General features: G+C 46.9%; 1 protein-coding gene across 6 annotated transcripts in view; it reads right to left on the bottom strand.

Annotated features, from left to right (window-relative positions):
* The window catches only part of KCNMA1 (potassium calcium-activated channel subfamily M alpha 1), a 710872-nt gene that overhangs the window by 179339 nt on the left and 511935 nt on the right, over positions 1–19598 (bottom strand). For all 6 annotated transcript variants that reach the window (XM_045783283.2, XM_045783284.2, XM_045783288.2 and 3 more), the window contains exons 11-14: positions 17904–18009; positions 16085–16167; positions 12471–12540; positions 6336–6491 (exon numbers count right to left, since the gene is read on the bottom strand). In XM_045783283.2, the coding sequence (XP_045639239.1) occupies positions 6336–6491; positions 12471–12540; positions 16085–16167; positions 17904–18009 (415 nt within the window). The remainder of the gene's footprint in view (positions 1–6335; positions 6492–12470; positions 12541–16084; positions 16168–17903; positions 18010–19598) is intronic.

Raw genomic sequence — 19598 nt, 5'->3', positions numbered from 1 at the left:
AGAGCACTTATGAGATGAGGCCAGTGAGGATTGCTTAGGACCTATAGACCTTTGTAAAGACTTTATTCTGGTGAGATAGGATGCCATGGAGACGTTTATGCAGAGCGGTGACAGGATCTGGTTCATGCTTGCAAAGGATTGTTCTGGATGCTTTACTGAGGAGAGACTGGAGTGGGAAAGGGATAAAAGCAGAGCAGGCAGGCCAGTTAGGGGACTGGTGTAATGCTCGAGGAGACAGACGATGGTGGTTTGGATCTGACAGGAAGAGAGGAAGTGGTAAGGAAGCACTCAGATCCTAGCCATATTTGGAAAGTCAAACCGAGAGGATTTCCTGCTGGATTGAACGTGGTGGTGCGTGAGAAAAAGAAAGAAGCTAGGGATGGTCCAAATATTTTAGTTTGAGCAATGGGAAGAATGGCATCACCAGTAGTGCAATGGGAGGAAACCAGGTTTCCGGACAAAGAACAGGAATTCAATTCTTGATACGTCGGGCCTCAGATGAGATGAGACACTCAAATAGAGATGTTGAGCGGCCGTTAGATAGATGCTACTGGCTTCGGAGAGAGGTTCTGGATGGAGATACAAACTTGGGAATCTATCTATCTAGGACTTATAAGAATAAATAAGATTATGGCAAGTGAGTGTATTTGTATTGGGAGCTGCTCTCCACTGGTGAGCATATCTGCAGAAGTCCACTCTCATGACACCATTTGTGATCAGAATGACATCACCCATGGGTATGCAATAGGCTACAGCTGCCTCTCACTATCTAACTTACACTCTGTGGATTTACTTTGCCAGAGAAACCCTCTACTCTGACACCATCAGCATCCCCTCCCAGAAGTAGAAAGCCACCTTGACCTCAGCCTTCTCAGTTGCAGCCCTGGCCCCCTTTCAGAAATCCCGTCACCCACCTCCCTCCCACTCCACACAGGGTTGAGCCCTTTTCTAGTGTGTCTCCCTCCCCTGGATGAACACCTCAGGTCTGCAGAGTTTATACCCATCAGCCAATAAGAACTGTCTATTTTCTCCCAGAAGCCCCTACTGAAGCCACTTAGCTTTACCCCCCAAATACAGCAGCAAGTAATGTCACTTCCTTCTGGAAAGCCTGGGTCATTTCCCGACCCTGACTCATCCCAGCCTAGGTTCACATGTCTTGATGCAGTGATTTCTGCCCTTACAGAGCTGGCCAGAGAGAAAGGCCAACAAGACTCAGAGAATGCATCTTGCAAAAGTGTGCCCATACATCCCAGTCATAACAGAAGCTTCCTGAAGCTTATGAGTGCCTCCTAGCCATGAGGACGACAGTGTGCTCAGCACCCTGTCTGGCATACAGTATGTGCCCAGGGAATCTCTATCAAAGCAACCATGTCTCTAAACTACAGAAAGCTAAGATGCTGGCACTAGCTAAGCTTCCCCCTTACCATTTACCGTAGTTCCTCTTATTTTAAAATATATTTAAAAGATTTTATTTATTTATTTGACAGAGAGAGAGACAGCGAGAGAGGGAACACAAGCAGAGGGAGTGGGAGAGGGAGAAGCAGGCTCCCCGCGGAGCATGGAGCCCGATGCGGGACTTGATCCCAGGACCCTGGGATCATGACCTGCACCAAAGGCAGACGCTTAACGACTGATCCACCCAGGCGCCCTTAAAATATTTTATTTATTAATTTATTTGAGAGAGAGAGAGAGAGGGAAAAAAATGAGGAGGGGGAGGGGCAAAGGGAGAGGGAGAAGCAGACTCCCAGCTGAGCAGGGAGCCTGACCCAGGGCTCAGTCCCAGGACCCTGGGATCATGACCTGAGCCGAAGGCAGGCACTTAACTGACTGCGCCACCCAGGCATCCCCTGCCATATTTCCTCCTGGTGTACTCAAAGACCTGGAACCAGTTTGCTTGTCCAGGCGTTCTGTCCTCATGGAGGTTGCTGAACTTCTCATAACCCACAGCGTCTGCCACTGGAAAGTGGGTATAATAGTGGTGCCCGTGATGGGTACAGTCACTGTGAGAACTAAATGACTGATGTCTATAAAGCACTTAGCACAGGACTTGGCACAGATTTAGAACCCAGGGTAGCTCAGCTGTTATTAGAGTCTTGATTTATATTCCCAGCTCCTAAACCATATTGTTTTTATACATGCATATAAAAAACACACAGAGGCACATAAACATAACCCAAAATAAAGATATTAAAATGATTCCCTTGCCTACGAGTAGTGCTATGACGAGGTATTGCTGAAAGTTCATCGTAATGCGGTAATATCAATAATGAACAAATAGTTTTCATGTCCAGCAACGTCCACCTCAGCCAAGATACACTCTGAATAACACAGACCTGATTTTCCTATGGCTTCTTCACTCAGAAATAGAAAAGGTGACAGAGAAGACCTTGTTGTGATCAATATCAAGTAACATTTCCCCCAAAAGAAATAATTATGGAGTCCATGCCATGTTCCAGGATGTGTGCGTGTGTGTGTTAAAACAGTCAACAATCCTGAGAATAATTTAAATCTGCTAAATTTTGAAGACTCAGTACAGACTGGAAAGAAATGTTAAGAGTTAATCACTCTCTAAATTATACACAACACCCACACACACAATTTATCATGTCCAAGGACAGCTAATCCTAGTAAGAATAATAGCACAATTCATAAGGTGGCAGGTCAAGCCCCAACTTGAAACCACATATGCTGAAGAGAACCTTAAGTATTACACGCTAAAACCAAGAAGAAAAAAAAAAAAATAAGTGGATCTTAAAATACATCCAAGGGAGGAAGCCAAGTGGAGGATAAGTGTGGCCACTTATTCAGGGACTCAGGGGCGAGGCAACGGCAGATAGGCTAAATAAATAAGTTCATTGTCTTGGTCTTTACAGAAGATCTCAGGAAGATTCTCACTTGAACCTGACAGGTGGGTGGTAGGAGATCAGATAGCGGTAAAGACACAGGATATTCCAGACCTGGCTGATCGTGTAGACACAGACACGTCACAGGAAACAGGACGATCACCTTCCCTCCTTAGAGGAACTCGGGGCAAAAACTGGGTGCTGCTGGAGAAAATGTTTAGCCTGCCCTTAGCAATGGGCTGCGGGGTCCGAGGACCCCTGAGTGGCCAACCTGCGCCTCTTTCATGGAGTTACTGGCTATCGGGTTAGCATGGATTTGTTAAACAAACCCCTGCACACCAGAAACTGCAGAGGGCATGCCTTGAAGGTTAACGGAGCAAATTAAATAGGAAGAGCCAGGAAAAAGTCTTTAACAGTAGTTAGCACACTTGAATTCGTTAGCTTCAAAGATGTGGGCTAAAAATCTGGATGCTCCCAAAGTTTAGATCAATTCAGAGATGACATAGTCAACATGGGAGGTAGGCTTTAAGGGGGCGATGAGGCCCTAGGGTAAGGGACTTTGAAAGTGATAATGCTCAGGGGATACACAAGTGCTCCCCGTATTTTCCTGGTACCACTGGGCTGGGGCCTTTGGAACCCCGCATACAAGGAGCCCCTGTCTCTTGCTGAGCTTTGTTATCCTCACTTGCAGCCTTGGTTTTTGGTCTCATGGATACTAAAGGGCCGGTGGGCGGCCACTGTGCTTCTGCCTACGATATATATACAGAGGGCAATGTATTCTGTGAACCAAGACACAGACATTGTACCTGCCCCGGGCAAGGGAGAGGCTGAGCGCACACTCCACCTCCGGCTTCCTGAAACGCTAAGTGTTCTCAAGGGATGAAATCTGCCAAAGGCTCATCCCACCTCCCTCCATCCTCAAGGCCCACCTGTCCCTGTGGAAGTGCTAATGAATTCTCTGCCAGAGGACATGGGGGACACTGGGGAAGGAAGCAATTTCTGTCTACAATCATCCATTTCTAGATTCCCTTTTACGTCTGCCCCCCACCCAATAAAAATAAGTGTAGGTTTTGTGACCTCTGGAATGGGAGATAATATATAAAACATGCCAAGGAGAGCATCCTCAGGGCGTTTATTCTGACCTGAAAGAGACAAGGATCGGGGATCTGGAGGGTCAGTGCACCAGGATGACGCCACAGAATGGGGAACACATGCTTCAGGCTGTCCTTACTTTAAATGAAAACAATAGATGCAGGGAAACCTTGCTATTTCCAGGTCATGTGCCTTCGCAAATTCCAACACAAAGACCACCTGAATGTCAAGAGGCCATGTTCAGAGAGCTACCTCTGAACACGGAGGAGCTGGCCCCAGGCAGAAATAACACAGTAACAACCCTAGGAGGGAAATGTGTTTTCAGTTACACCAGGGCCCAGCCAGGCCTCTGCCACAGGCTCTTCCTAAATAGGAACTTGGCAGTGGGATTCGTTGGGCTGAAGGGGACGTCCTTGGCTCCAGAGGTGAGGCCCTTCAGGGTCCTGAGGAAAGTTGGACAGAAGTTCTTTCTCCCTGCTGGTAATAACACTGAGGAATCAGCGTCACATCCATTTTATTAATTTTCTTGACAGGCAGCTCCAGTTTCCATGCAGGCACCACAAAATCAAAACATAGGCATGTCAAGTGCCCCATGTGCGGTAGGGCCCTGCCAAGACCGTGTTACATCAACACAGGGAAGCAGAGCCCAGGTCTCAGACCTCATGCCTGGGCCTGTGGGTAACTCCCTGCTGGAGGAAACCACCAGAGCTTGGTTGAACGAGCCAGAAGAGCTCTCTTGGTGACAGTCCTTTATGCTGGGGTCTGGGTTCCTTGTGTTGAACACAAGAGCTGTGGGAGACACAAGGCTACATCTGGCTTTGGGGCACGCCTCTCAGTCCAGCCACACAGACCACCCCCCCTGCCAACTCCATTTTGCCTGCATTCAGTTTCATCCAGGCAGGGGAACAGCAGCCTGGATTAAAGAAGCCATTAAACACACACACACACACACACACACGCACACACACACACACACACACACACCCCATGTCCTTATTTGTGAGCTGGGTCTGAGCCTGGAGTTCTGTGGAGTTGAGGTCTTTGGGTACACAGTGAGCTGAAGGAATTTTTCGATCAAGGCATCCTTTGCTAAAGTGATGGACTCCAAAACAATTTGTCCTTTTACTTAAAGGATTATTATCTATGAGTTGCCTAAGTAACGTAAATTAGGTGGGTACAGAGGGTAAGGACCTAGAGAAAAGCCCCGCTCTAATCACAAGGCTGGGGATGCCCAGAGTGTGCATGCGCATGGAGTCGGTCCATCGCCTGTAGCCCCACTCTTCCCACCCATCCTTCCCACTGCCTCCAGGGCCATCGCCCCGACTCCCCCAAACAACGGGCCACCAGTGCCACACACAGCAGTAATGGCAGCCAAGGGCTGGAGGTCTCACTCCTTGGATGCCAGAGCTTCTGGTCCCCCTTGTGGGACCTCCTGGTAACTCATGAATTTCCCACCTCCATCACTACTCATGCAGGAAGGGGAATGGAAGCCCAGATACTGAGCTAAGGGCCACCAGTGCCAAGCCAGAAAGGCCCAAAGTGGGCAGGTTTTACCGTCCTGGTCTGCCTCCTTGACGGTCTAGGCTAGGAACAATCCAAGGATAAGGACTGGTGTTATCATTACCCAATGCGCTCCAAAAGCTCTCTTAACCCAATGTCCCGGAAACGGGCCTGGCCTGGCAAATGTCCCGGCCTGGCCTGTGAGGACAGAGTGGGGTCTTTCGTTGCCTGGGTTGGTGCAGCAGGCAGGGGCCACGCCGGAGACGCTGGGGTGGCTGTGCAGTCAGCTCTGTGGGGTGAGCCGGCTAACGAGGAGACAAGCAGAGCCAGGCTGCCTGTCTCACGGCGTCCAGGGCGCCGCTGCTGAGGGATCGGCCCCTCGTTTCACTCTCCATTCAAATAACCATGGCATGTCAGCCCTGCTGGCCTCCTTGATTGTGCAGAAATAAATAAATGAATTATGTTGTTGGGGTTTGGGCTTCAGCACAAACACATGGTCTGCATTTATCCGCACAGTGAGAGGTCCACCAGCCACTTGATGTAAAAAAGCAAAATGATAATTCTTTTCTTTAGGCGCTCTGGTGCCATATGGAATGTATATAAATCATATTTTTGTTTTAACAGCGGAGGCTTTGTTGATAGATAAACATGTGGTTTATCTAAAAAAAAGAGAGGATTGTGCTTTGAACAATCATTTAATGGCCGTGGATGTGCCAAATAAAAATAAAAACATAATTTTGAAAGAAGTTGGCCTCGTGCCCAAATCTGTAACAAGGAATTTCTCCTTAACCAAAGTGGTTAAAGCTCGTCGATCTGTTTTGAGTTTAAGCTGTGCTCTCTACTCAACCCCACGACAAACTGAATCCGGGGCTAATGGGCTCTAATAGGACAAGACGTTACCTTTATGAATGACCTCATGGAGAAGAGGTTGGCGAGCATGGTGGAGAGGCCTTGAGCCAGGCAGCTCTGGGCTATGAACCCCAGCTTCAGCTCTGCGAGGCAGATTGCATCATCCCCCTCTTTCCAATTCCAGCTCGGGATGTTTAGCAGATGGGCCTGTGGAAGCAAAAGCAAGGTATGAGACCGTAGGTTGCTAAATGTTCAATTGTTGCAGATCTCCTCTGGGAAATGCCACACTGCCCGACTGCTCGGAGGCATTCAGACTCATCCTTTCTTTCCCTCGCCTGAGCCTGCTGTTTGCTGTTTCATTCGACTCTCCTATTCAGCAGACTTCAGTCTTCAAGGGTCTGTCCAGAACATCGCTCCTGTGCCTCCCAAACCCAGGTCTTCCCCTTGGGTTTGCCATGTGGCTAAGCAGAGTCCAGAGGGAATTTCCTCTTGTCACAGACACATCGGCCCACGCTACTAGGATGTCTGGCTAGGGTGTGCATAAACTGACTCCTCAAACAGACTCAGACTGGCAGACGCCTGTGTGTTTTAGAATCCTTTTCTATCTGTATCTCCAAAACTCCAGGTCAGTGGCCCCCAAGCCTGAGTGGGCCTCAGAAGCCCCTGGTGGGTTGATACACATATTGCCGGCCCCTCCTTCAGAGTTTCTGATCTAATAGGGTGCGGGGTGAAGCTGGAGAATTTGCATTTCTAGTAAGTTCGAGGGGCTGCTGAGCTGCTGATCTGGGGACCACACTTTGAGAAGCACTGACCTAAATCATCAGGCAATTCACAGTGTGGACATATTACAATCCCTTGCAGATGGACTGTTCCTATTCAACAGTTAGGTCACACCCCAAGATAAGGACCCAGACACATGCACATCTGATTAGTTTTAAGTGGCATGAAGCAGAGAGTCAGAGATCACACGTTGGATGAAGGAATCAAGATTCAAAAACTTCTCCCGCGTTGGGAAAATGGGCAGAAAACCAACCAGGAAAGATTTTAAAGGCTTTAATGTCAAGCACAGCATTTTAGGTGAAAAAAAAAATCAATTGTATAAATTCAAAATGAGAAGACCTAACTTGGCAGTAGAGCTGAGGGGAAAGAAGAAAAAAAAACTTAAGTGTGTGGGTAACTCAAACCCCAAAAAGCGGCCAACCATGTGACAGATTACAAAGAAAGCCAATGCTTGCTTGTTAGAAATGGTCTCCAGATCAAGGGAAACGAATGTTTCATTCTGTTGTGAACTGGTCAGGCTGGTTCCAGAGTACTTGATCCAGTTGTAATAGTCAGATTTAAAGAGGGAAACTGATAAATTGAATAACTTCCAGAAAAAATGACAAGCACAAGGAGAGGTGGGGGTTCTGGAAAACATCTTCTGAGAAACAGTTAAAGAGAGCCAGCAGTGTTTGGCCTGAAGAAGGGCCACGCCCTCACAGAGACAGGATGGTTACCTCTGAATACCTCAGGTGCTGCTGTAATGAAGAGAGATTAGGCTTGTCTCGCTTTGTTCCAGGGGCCAGAATTAGGACTGACTGGTATACGTTACAAGAAAGCAGTTTTTTGGCTTCTTTTATAAAGGAACTTTCTAAGGATGTAATTTGTCTAATAAATGGAGAAAGCTACCTCCCAAAATGCAAGGTCTTTGTCCCAAAAACGCATAAGTGTTTTTCCAAGTCATAACAGAAAGACCGCTTGCTTTGCATTTGAGGTTGAAGCGGAGAGCCCTGCTAGGCCACCGCGGATGCCAAGACTTTATGGCCCTGAAATGGCTATTTCTCTCCAGGTACAAGCAAACACCAGGAGCACCCAGAAGGCTTTCCTTCCCTGTCAGGATAATACACTACAGTTGTGCCTACTAGAAGAGATGGAAGACACCATTATGGAAACAAACAGCAAGTCTAATGGCTCCTTGCTTTGCTTTCAGAAATACCACTCTTGTGAAATTCATTCTTGCAAAGTCCTGGGACAGTCTCATAAGTCCTAAGCCAGCAGTGAGTCCTGGGAGAGAAGACTGTATCCTCCCTAATGAGAGCATGGTTTAAAAAGTTTGGTGTGTGGGCCACAGTGGATGGTATTTTCTGTCAAGCTGAGTTATTAGAGACTTTCTCACATCATAGGCTTGATTCCAGTGGATAGCCTTGCCCTTCATCCCCTTTCTCTCCCTACTCTTCACTGGCTCGCAAAGGCCACCTTCCTCCTTTATTGGCACCATAGAGAAACACCAGTCTCAGTGGAGAAATACTCATTTGCCTTTGTGTCATCTGCCAAGAGTAAGGAGAAATGAGATCTAAGTAATGAACAAGAAAATCACTGAGTGTGAAAGGAGATCTGAAGATCACATAACCTTCTTGGCACTTACATTTTTTTTTTTAAAGATTTTATTTATTTATTTGACAGAGAGAGAAAGAGACAGCCAGCAAGAGAGGGAACACAAGCAGGGGGAGTGGGAGAGACAGAAGCAGGCTCCCAGCGGAGGAGCCCGATGTGGGGCTCGATCCCAGGACTCCGGGATCACGCCCTGAGCCGAAGGCAGACGCTTAATGACTGAGTCACCCAGGCGCCCCCTTCTTGGCACTTTCAAGCAAGCAAGCAAACAAACAAACAAAGCCTTTTCCGGAGAGTTTCTCATATCCCCATGTGCCAGGTTTTTGAAGGTTTGAAGTCCAGGCTTTTGGGCCTTGGGTCCCCCATGTCCCAATCTGGTTTGAGTTCCTTAGACATATTTTACATGTTATTACATGGGAAAGTCAAGTTTGTTGCATTTCTCAGGCTTCCATATGGCCTCCTCTTATAGGCCATCATATCTTCCCTAACTCTGGGGCAGGGAGCAGGGAGGGATGTACCAAAGGCTAGGAGGAACATCTGTGTGCATGAGATGAAGAGAAGAAATTTCACCAGGAACTCGAATCTTCTGTTTCTGGCAACTCTGTCCTTCATTTGAGGGACATTGGGGTCCAGTGGAAGATGCCAGCATAACTGCACAGGAGTCTGGAGGCAAATGCTGGATCTGGAGAATGAGGCCTGATAAAGCTGGTGTAGTGGACCAGATCTCCCTTTGATCAGCCACTGGACCACTCCTCATCTCAAGAAGAAGAAATGTGAAAATAGGCTCTCCTGGGAAACCAGGAGAGGCCAATTCTAGTCCCAGTTCCAGCCCTGCCTATACATACAACTTTGAGGAAGCCACCATAAGGACCAAAAGTCATTTCAGAGAAAACACTTTAACACTACTGCCCAAGCGTGCAAGGGTTTTTAGTGAGAAAGCTCAAAGAACTTGCATCACCATTGGGCCATTGGGACTTGGCTTCCAGGTCCCAGACAAAGACCTCTTTTTCTAGAAATCTGTTTGGAAAATAAAAAATCCATTAATAGCTAAGTCATCAGAAGTGACACTTTTCTAAGATATCATAAACTGTTCTTTCCTTGAAAAGCTTCAAGACATTTACACTCAAGTCAGAAATGAGTGCCCTGTACTATCTTCTTTCTGTGTTCAGAGATGGCTGGGCTGAGTGTTTCTCTCCACGAAATCAGATCCACTTTAGAGAACATCAGTCCTCCTAAAAGGCCTACTGTGAGGAACCACAGGTTGGTTCAGTGGGGTGTGGCTCTATTTAAAGAGAAGGTGACAGTTAGTCATTCTGTCCTTAGCTCACTGCCTGCCAAGGGACCATGAGTTGTACCCACCAGAGCTGCTTTGTCTGAGAGAGTATAGACTCCCAGTCTGACGTCACACTGGGATACTAGCATGCACAGATGGTCAAATGAGGACTAAATGTGATAATGGATGTCAAGCTCCTTTAAAACCAAAAAATATGCCACAAATGTCTGAGATTACTGTGATGACAAACTCAGGACCAGTTTTATACCGAGAGAAAGTAGGCAGCTTGCCTACATCCCTCTAGGCCCTGGAATACCAGCATCATCGGGGCACAGGGAATTGAGAATTTTTTATATTTTAAGTCCCATATCCAATTACGGAATTAACTATCACTTGAAGTAGGTTGACTGTAACAAAAGTTTACACACATACACCAGGTTCTTTCAAGAAAACAAGTTTTAGTGGGTGGAGATCTCTGGGCATATAGTCATGGGTGAAGAGAAAGTATAGAGAGAGGAAGAAAAATAATATAGTAAGGCAATGGGAAGAAAAACAAGATTAAAGAGAAGGTGGGAGCATCTCACGAATAGCATAAAAAAGGCAGGGTGACAAGGGTTCATTTGCAATTCCATGAGGAATGAAATGACAATGACCAGTGGACTTTTTGCTCCCTCTAGAAGAGAGAAATGAAACGATCGAGAAAAATGCCCTGTGCCAAAGTCACTCCATCCCTTGTACCCTTACTCATCTTACAGGGGCAAAGTCTCACACATGATTTTTGCCTGACTCTGAAACGCCTCAAAATGGGGGCGGTTCTAAACAAAAATGTGTTTTCAGCAAACTGGCATGGGCCGGTTGATGCCTTCATCATTGTTCCTGAGTAATTACCATGAAAAGGTTTGTGAAAGACATTCAGCTTGCTCTGGGCATGTGAGTACTGACCAGGTTCCATCCAGATCTTGGGTCCATTGAGCTACTTGGAGTTTGACGGAAATCACAGCTGAAACCCTCCTGAATTTCTTGAAGAGACAGCATCAGTACTCATTGGAAGGGAAAAAAAAAAAAGGAACTGACAGCCCTTTCTAAACATACAACATTAATTTCCCTATTCCATCTAAATTCAGCCAAAAACCTAAACAACAGCTTAAAGCACTCCCACACTAAATGAAATTTAAATCATAAATGAAAGAAGAGTTTATTGCCTAAGGAGCTGTCACAGGCACAGCCTGGCTAATAAAATTCACCTCCACCTACAGGGGCTGCTGTCAAGAAACTTCTCCAGACTGATGCTCGTGGGGCCCTGATATCCTCACTTTGTCTCTTCCGTGTCCTTGGGTTTTCCAGAGACGAACAGGACAATGGGACCTTGGTGCCCACCACCAAGCCCACTGGCTGGAGGGCAACACGCACTGCAGCAGAACCACCTGCCGAGGGCTGGGCAGTGGGCAGCAGACCCGAGTGGCAGGCCAGTTGCCGACAGCAGGCCCCAGTCCACAAGGGCCTCTGATGGGCCTCCACACAGCAAAATGGGGCAGCACTTGCCAGCAATTAAGAAATAATGGCATGGCACTGGTGCATTTGGCAGAACTGGGTCTTCTCTGGGTCACCTGACTGCCTATTTCGTAGGGAATATGGCCTCTAAGATGGGACACACGCTCACTCATAACCCAGCAGGGAGCTATTGCGTTCAGACAGGACACCTGGTTCCAGGTACTGAGCAGCCCGGGGTTTCCTAGCCTCATTACGGGGAATAACTGGTTCCATATCGAACAGAGAAAGGTGCCACCTTCCCTCCCCCAAAGCTGTTTCCCTGGGAGTTCAGCGACAGGCCGCATGAAGGAGCAGTGTCTTTGAATGAGAGACTGAGAAGTAATCACAAGGGAAACAACACAGGCTCCACCGTTTGTTTTCTTTCCAATTCCCTTGGAAAAGAGAACACGAGGAAAATTCCTTTATGTTTTATTTCTGGAGAGCAACTTTCTTCCTGAATTCAACCAAGCCAGTTCACCTCTTGGATTTGAGAACGTCGTGTTCCACACTCTCCACCCCGCACGTGCTCTGCTCCGCCACGTCACCCAGTCTCTGGTAGAAAAGCCCTATCTCTTGCCTGCGACACTGTCCACCCCTGGACTGCCACAAGGAAGGACTCCTTCACTTATACCCCGGCGGGGGGGGGCGGTTAGGGAGCTCAGGTAGCGCACTGACCACATAGCAGGGAGTCAGGAGATACTGTGAAGACGTGAGTGGAGCACATAAAAAGTGGATGTTGTTGAAATGAGATCTAAGACTATATGGATATGCAGACCCTGGGAGCCCAACAGATGCTTCCTTCCAGTGACCAGCAGTAAACAAGGTGTTTGCACTGAAGAAAGTCCCCGGGGAGGTTTTTACCCAGCACCCCTTTTCCAGGCCTTTGGATTACAGCAGTGTGTGCACACGTGCGTGCATGTGTGTGCACGTGCAGCTGTACAGCGAGAGGAAAGAGACCGGGCGCACTTGTGCGTCTCTGAGCCTGGGACAGGCTGGGGCTCTCGCTGTCCTACCTTGTTGTGATACTGCAGCATCTGAGTGATGATTCTTATCTTCGGATGGTAGTTCTTTATGGAGATTACTCTGAAAAAGAAAGAACCAAAGCTGAGGCAAGGTCTGCCTTACTCCTGAGGTCTGATGGGAACACGAATTTGATTGCACCCAAACAGAGTGAATGCAGGACCAGCAGCCAGGCCCATGCAAAGGGCTTGCAGGCACAGGGCCAAGTTCAACTGTGTCCATCACTGTACAGTGTGAAAAAGAAATCAACAGAATGACCACAGACTGTGCCCTGGGCAGAAAAGAAGAGAGCGGTCCTGCGGTGCCTTGGTGTCGGCGTGTGAACCTGTGTGTACTAGGGTAGGGGCTCCGGAGCAGGGGTCACGGCCTTACTGCCCCCACAGACATCTAAATAAGGCAAGCTCAACCCATGGGGCCAAGGGAGGTTTGCAATCTCACATACCTTAGGGACGAGCCTGTTGCTCTGAGTCCACTTCTCCAAGTTAACAACTTGAGACAACAATGACAAAACAAACAAGCAGACTGACAAATGATACTAATTGTCACACACACACACGGCCACTCACAAAAATGATCTCTGAGCAGGGCTCTTACGACGGGATCAATGACTCAGCCTTCGATAGATAATAGTGTCTAAATGATGGCTTTCATGCTGGTTGGAAATAAACACCAAGGCCTGGCAGGGGCCTCAGTCTGGTAGAAAATTCCATTCCCCACCCCCCCACCACTCAGGCAAACTGCCCTCAGTCTATACGCCCTATGAACCACTGCCCTCCCCCATCCCACCCCTCGCTTCTGCTCCCTTAGACAGTCACTGAGCTACAAGTAGAAGAATAGAAACACCTGGATTCCAGTCCCGGTCTTGTAGTAAGGAACTGGGTGACCTTCAGGAAATCCCTGGGCTCTTTGTGACTGTTTCCTCATCTGGACACTGGGGGCAATGGTACCTGCTTTATTTATTTCACAGGCTTTGGTATGAGCAGCAAATGAAAGACCAGATGTGGAAATGCTTTGAAATCATTAAAAGCTCTCTCCACGTGTAAGTTATGGTTTTTGTCATTACCGACTCTGTCAGAGGTGACATTGCACATTTCCTTCTATGACAAGGAAGGCTAAAGAATGGAATTCCACAGAACGGCCCACCTCCCAAGCCTAACCAGAAATGCCAGCGCGTTTATTAGGATCACCCCCACAAACTTCGCACCAAGAAACATCTCCACGCTTCATTCCTTTTTTGTGCAAGAATGGAGAGAAGGAAGGCAGGGAGCAGTTTTGTCTGAAAAGCTGCAACATGTGAATTTAGGAAATGGATCAAACAGAAGCCTCCTCCTGCACAAATTCACCCTGGGCTTTTGCACTTGAAGGAATTCATTTTATTTTTGAAAAAGTGTTGTGTTGGCTCTTGCTTATAACTCAAGGACTTCGAGCCTCAGTCAACCCCCGGAATTCAGTTCACAGCCTTGTGGGTTTTCTGCATTAGCTCATTTCGAATGGATCTTTGACATTTTAATTTCAAAACGGGCAGATTGGTCTCATTAAACTAAGGAGAAAGGAGGATTATACAAATAAGGGAAAGACAGAGCCCAATTTTTAACCCTGAACTCTCCGTTTCTTTTTGCTGCTTGGGCCTTAGTTCTGATTCCGGTTAATGGACGGCTTCACTACATTTCTGATGCTACCTTTGTCCTGTAACTTTTATGCGGTGGCATCATGCCAAACACCCTGATAACTTGCATGCCTTCATATTGGCCCTACTGCAGCCCGCGCTTAAATGAAATATTGCAATTAAGAGAAATGCCCATTTCCAAACTATTACTCATTTCAATTATTCACTTTGGGAAGAAAAAAAAAAAGCACTAGCCCCAAACTTCTCTGGAGGTCCACACATTCAACTTTATCTTCTTTTGTTTTTTATGCTTGAAAATCTGGAGATCAGGAAGCCTAGTTCCTTAAAGGCTACGTTTCTATCATTTCAAATGACACAAAAATGTGGTAAAGGTTGGAAATCCTCGTCCAGGGAGAGGGTCACTGAAGCACCCATCGCTGAGCTGTTGTAGTCACTTTCCAGCTGTGACTAGTTAGGGGGTGGACCCAGGTGTGGACGCATGTCCCCATTCCACCACCTCCCTGCAGGAGGGCAAGCCCATGCAGACAGGAGTCCATGCATCAACTTCCTTAAATCAACTGCACGAAAGCATATTGCCAAAGGAAAGCGTGGGGGAAAGAGAACACTGTGCCAGATGTCTCTTGCCAGACACAGGGACCAGATGCCGAGGGAAAGATGTGCTCATCCCCAATGCACCAGAGGAGTTCCCTCACCTCCTGTCACTTGGGGCCACTGATTGGAAGCAAAGGAAGGGAGATGGGAGCATCGTGATGATGCAACTTCCCAAGCCCTCACCCCAGGTGAATTCCCAGGCCACAGCAAACCAAGCTGTGGGGAGAGGCCGGGCAGTCTGGCTGGACCATGGCTGCTCACAATTAGGCAAGAGTTCTTGGGAATGTAGTAGGAGGGAAATGCTTTCTCTTAGTTCATCTCTTCTCTCCAGAAGCATCTCCTTATGATTCCCTTCTAGCCCTCTTAACTACTCTGCAATGGACACAGGAGGGGAGAAGAATCCTAAGGGGCTTTAACTCTCCGGAGCCAAATATCTTTTTTGGCATATTCCATCGTCACAGAACAGCGTTCTTCTGAAAGGAGAAAAGAATAAGGAGTGGGGGTCAGCCACTTCAGGGTCAGGCCAGGTCATAGCTTTCCATGGGTTTTGCCCGTTTCCAGGAGGGCACTGGGTGGTGTTCTCCAGAGTGTGCCCCCCGCCCACCCAAAGATGTTCCGTAAAGAAAGTGTGTGGGGGGGGGCTGGAGTCAAATAGGTTTGATAAGTTCTCTGAAGAAGATTATCTTAGAAGAGCATTTTAGTATTAAAAGCACTGAGAAGGCTTTCAGTGAAGACACTGTTCCATTCTGGGAAACTGGCTGAAACGAGCTCATCAGCGGAGCCCGCTTGGTGGGGGATACCCACCCACATGCTGCAGACACGCGGCGCTTCTCAAGCCTGGCACTACTGCCGCTTGCGGCCAGCCAGTTCTCCGCTGTGGGGACTGTCCTGTGCATTGGACGATCCTGAACAGCATCCCTGGCCTCTACCCCCGGGATGTGAGCGGCAGCATCCCCTCGTTATGACAACCAAGAACATCTCCAGATATTTCTAACTGTCCTCTGGGGACAAAATCACCCACTCCCCCTTAGGGAGTCATTTCAGGTCCACTCCCCCTTAGGGAAAATGGTATCTTACTGCAGGCCTACACCCATCTCAATCGCTCTTTCCTAGTCCTGTCTGAAACATCTCACACCCAAGACCAGTTGTGAGCCCCAGGGCTCCCATCTGCCAAGGATAAGCTTCCTGTCAACGATGGCTTGTGTCACTGCTCTCCACAGCCACCAGTGCCTCGGCTCCCCCTGGACCTATGCTTGTGGCAAGGTAGAGGGTGGCTTATGGGAGAAAGAAGTTCCCACAGAGGTGGTGCTCTGCAGAGAACCCAAAAGGGCAGCCAGTGGGCCGCAGAGTGCCATGCGCAGAGCCTTCCCTGGCTTCCCCCAGTGTTACCTCATTATGTTGGAGGCGTCTTCAGCATCCGGGTCAGCGCAGTACTTGTTGGCAAGGATGAGGCACGCATCTGCTGACTCTATCTAAGACACCGAAAGGAAAATCACAGAACACAAACATATAAATAGCCATGCTTGGTTGCCGTCTTTCTCTGTTGACAGCTTTTGGGGAATCTGGTGCTTTGCAAGGGAAGAAAAAATAATCCTGAGAGACTATAGTTTTTGTCAAAAGTGTAGGTTGCAAGTTCTTGTTAGGGTATAAACATTTCATCTTGTTGTTGTTCGAGGGTACAACACGTACCTTGGTAATTACACTTTTCATTTTGCATAGTCACTTAGACGTAATCTTTCCAGGTTTCTTTAAAGAGCAATTAATGAAGCCTTTCATTTCCCCTCCCCCCGCCTCCTTTCCCAACCAACGAATCTACACCATCATCCTAATTTTTCTAGTCGGGAAATGGCGTTAGGTGAGCTAAACCCCTTCTCTCAGGTTACCAAGTTAGCTGAATAGTCGGGGATTCAGAAATTGAAACTCCAAAGTCCTTCATCTGACCTTTTTCACATCTTAACTGTGGAACAGAAGGAAGTAAGAGCCCTAAATCAGATAACAACTCAGTATTGTTTAGTATTCAATCAGATATTCGAAAGACAACACATCTATGTGTATGAAAGGGTGTGTTACAAATGACCTCAAAACCTACTGACTTATCTAAACACGAGCCAAAATAAGATTTATGCCTTTGAGGGAATGATGAGTTATGCTAATAATTACTTGCATCTAAATTAGGTCCTTGAACAGTAACTATTTTCTCCAAGTTCTCATTAGATTTCACATTAGTCATAACTTGGATCATGTCTGGATAATATTAAGATTAACCAGACTCTATAAGCGTAAGAATTCTCATGCTGGCTCAGGTCTGCAATCTGTCTCACTTGATATGTTGTACTTAATAGACCATTCCTGCATTTTGGTGGGAGGCCATGGTTTCCTCCATGGCATGTCACAAATTGTCTCTAGTTTTCTTTAATATTCAAAGAATTTACCCAGATCCTTCTGCTTATTCATGTTTGCCAATGACATTATTTACTAAATTATGCAGTGACCACAGTTTGCATTTAGATGTCAGTGGATTCACAATATTAATCTATACCCACTGCCATGCAAATATTGAATGTGCTTACAAAATCTACACAAAATGAGCAAAGTAGCAGATGCCACTTTGCTGTATCTTTTTCCTTTATAAGCCTCAGGTCTGCTTCATAAGAAGATTCTAACTTAGCAGATTTTGGAATGAAAGATTAGCCCTTTACCAAATGATATCAGATATCTGCATGTTTAGTTTGCGCTTTTAGTCTTTGTGGCAGAAAAAAAAAAGGGAAGCTCAAAATGTTTTACGGCCTGGTAGAATTTTATTTATACTTTATCCTTCATATTCCTTTCCAATGTAAATAATAGATTTCAGAGCTACACTGAGTACAACTTAAGTATTTAAGATGGGAATTACTTGATTATTATGTTGCAAATGAGTCTACTGAATCCCTACAACTGGTCTACTTCCTTGAGGAGTGCTGATATGGAGGAACTGGCAACATAATTTTCATTTTATGACTAGCCCAAGTGAGGGAAGTGGTCTAGCAAGTGCCAGCGGAATGAAGCTCTGGGACCAGCGGAAGGGTGATGCCAAGGCTGGTGGCATTTGACTTATCTCATTAGGGGTGTGGAGGGGACTCTTGGCCATCCTAGGAGGCATATGCCCTCACCACAGAGTCGATCCCCCTCTCAGATGGAGTAAAAGCAGAAGTCACCTCTTCCTTCTTACCTTCACTCTTGCAAGATCATGTGGATTGAGGACTGAACCCTGATAAAATTCCACCTGAGTAAAATGTCGTTTGAACAGAGCCTCAAGCTCCAGGTTAGGGGAAATGCTGGCAGGGAGAGAAGAAACAGCCATTAATATAATAGACTCAGGTATTTCTGCTTCCATGGCCTTCTTTCTCTCTGACTTCCAAAGAGGAAGACCTAGAAAAAGGCTTTCACCTGCAAAGTAGCCCCCTTTCTTACCAGAAATAAAAGGCTCACACTCAAGAGAAATAAAACCCCAGGCCACTGAAAACCCAAACCAGTACCAAGGTAAAATAAAGAGGCTTGTGGTCTTTACAAAGTCTGAGACCTGTGAGGCGAAACGTCTTCGACTTTGTTAGGAATGGAGTCTCTATTTTATGAATAGAGAGACTGAGCTGTGACATCAGAGATTAGTCAAAGGTTCCCCTGGCAGAGTCTCCTGCCATTCCTCCCTCAAAGTCTCTTCTCTGCTTCTCAGCCACATGGACTTCTCTTCCCCCAGGGCCTGGATCAAAACACATCACCTCTGAGCAGCCACAGACAGAGTTAACTCACTCTTGGTACTGTTCTTGACTCATACATGTGTACGCTATTCATCATTCTTAGTGCTGAGCTGTACAGACACCTTTCCCATTGGAGGACAAGGATTAAAACACTGATTGACCTATTCATCCATTTATTACTTCTGTAGAGATGAAAGATATCTATTCTATAAGGTATCAGGCTAGGTGCTGGGAGACGATAGTTGGTTTGAACCTACTAGGTACCAAGAACTGGGTTAGTCAACGCTTGCCTAACATTCATTAAGTACTTAGTACAAGTTGTTAATGTTTTCGAGCATTTACTATGTGGCAGACACCATTCCAAGCACTTGACAAGTATTAACTCATTTAAACCTCAAAACAACCCTAAAGGAAGGGATGTTATTAACCCAAAGCTTCAAGAGGTTAATTAACTGGGCCATCTACTACAATGCTGACACTGACAGATGCTGGGGACACGAAGGTGAATCCCAGCAAGTGAAGCATTAGCCGCCGGCTTGTTGATTCAAGACTCAAGCAGTGGGTGAGAGAGAAACAGAGCCTGTGCAAATCGCACCAGTCTTTGAGATCCGTTACGGTCAGGCCCTTCTTGGGAAGTCTGCCTGGTCATGCAAGAAATGGTGGTCTCTCCCTGACGCAAATGCCTGGTACAGTTCTGCCTCTTGACTAAACTGACTTCAGTCTGTGAATGCAGGTTAGATGTTGAGCTCTAATTGCTGCACACGTGCTCATCTTGAAATGCCCAACCAATACGAGGGCAGAACCTACACACACGACTTCTCTTGAACCTTCTATAATGCTCTGCAGAGGACGGGCCCCTCAGCTGGTAATGAGAGGCTAAGCACTGAATTGGATCAGTGAGTTCTGCTCCTGTGCTCGTGGCCTGGCTGGTCTTTTCAGAACTTGGAGAATTCAGTGCTGAGAAGCAAAATGCTGGTGCTCTGACATGGTGGCCAGTTTGGTATTCTGCAAACAAATGTCAAAAGGAAGCTTATAGGGAAGTCAACTTCCATGGGATCTCAGAGCAGGATTGAGTGAACCCCCTATGGAGCCAACTCATAAGCTTTGTCCCTTTTCCCTTTTCCCTTTGTCCCATTTCCATCAAAGAAGAAGACAGTGCCACCCAAGTC

Source organism: Ursus americanus, chromosome 6 (assembly GCF_024610735.1).
Source record: "Ursus americanus isolate L20-20 chromosome 6, mUrsAme1.1.p, whole genome shotgun sequence".
NCBI classification, from domain to species: domain Eukaryota; kingdom Metazoa; phylum Chordata; class Mammalia; order Carnivora; family Ursidae; genus Ursus; species Ursus americanus.
This window is presented reverse-complemented; position numbering and strand designations above follow the sequence as displayed.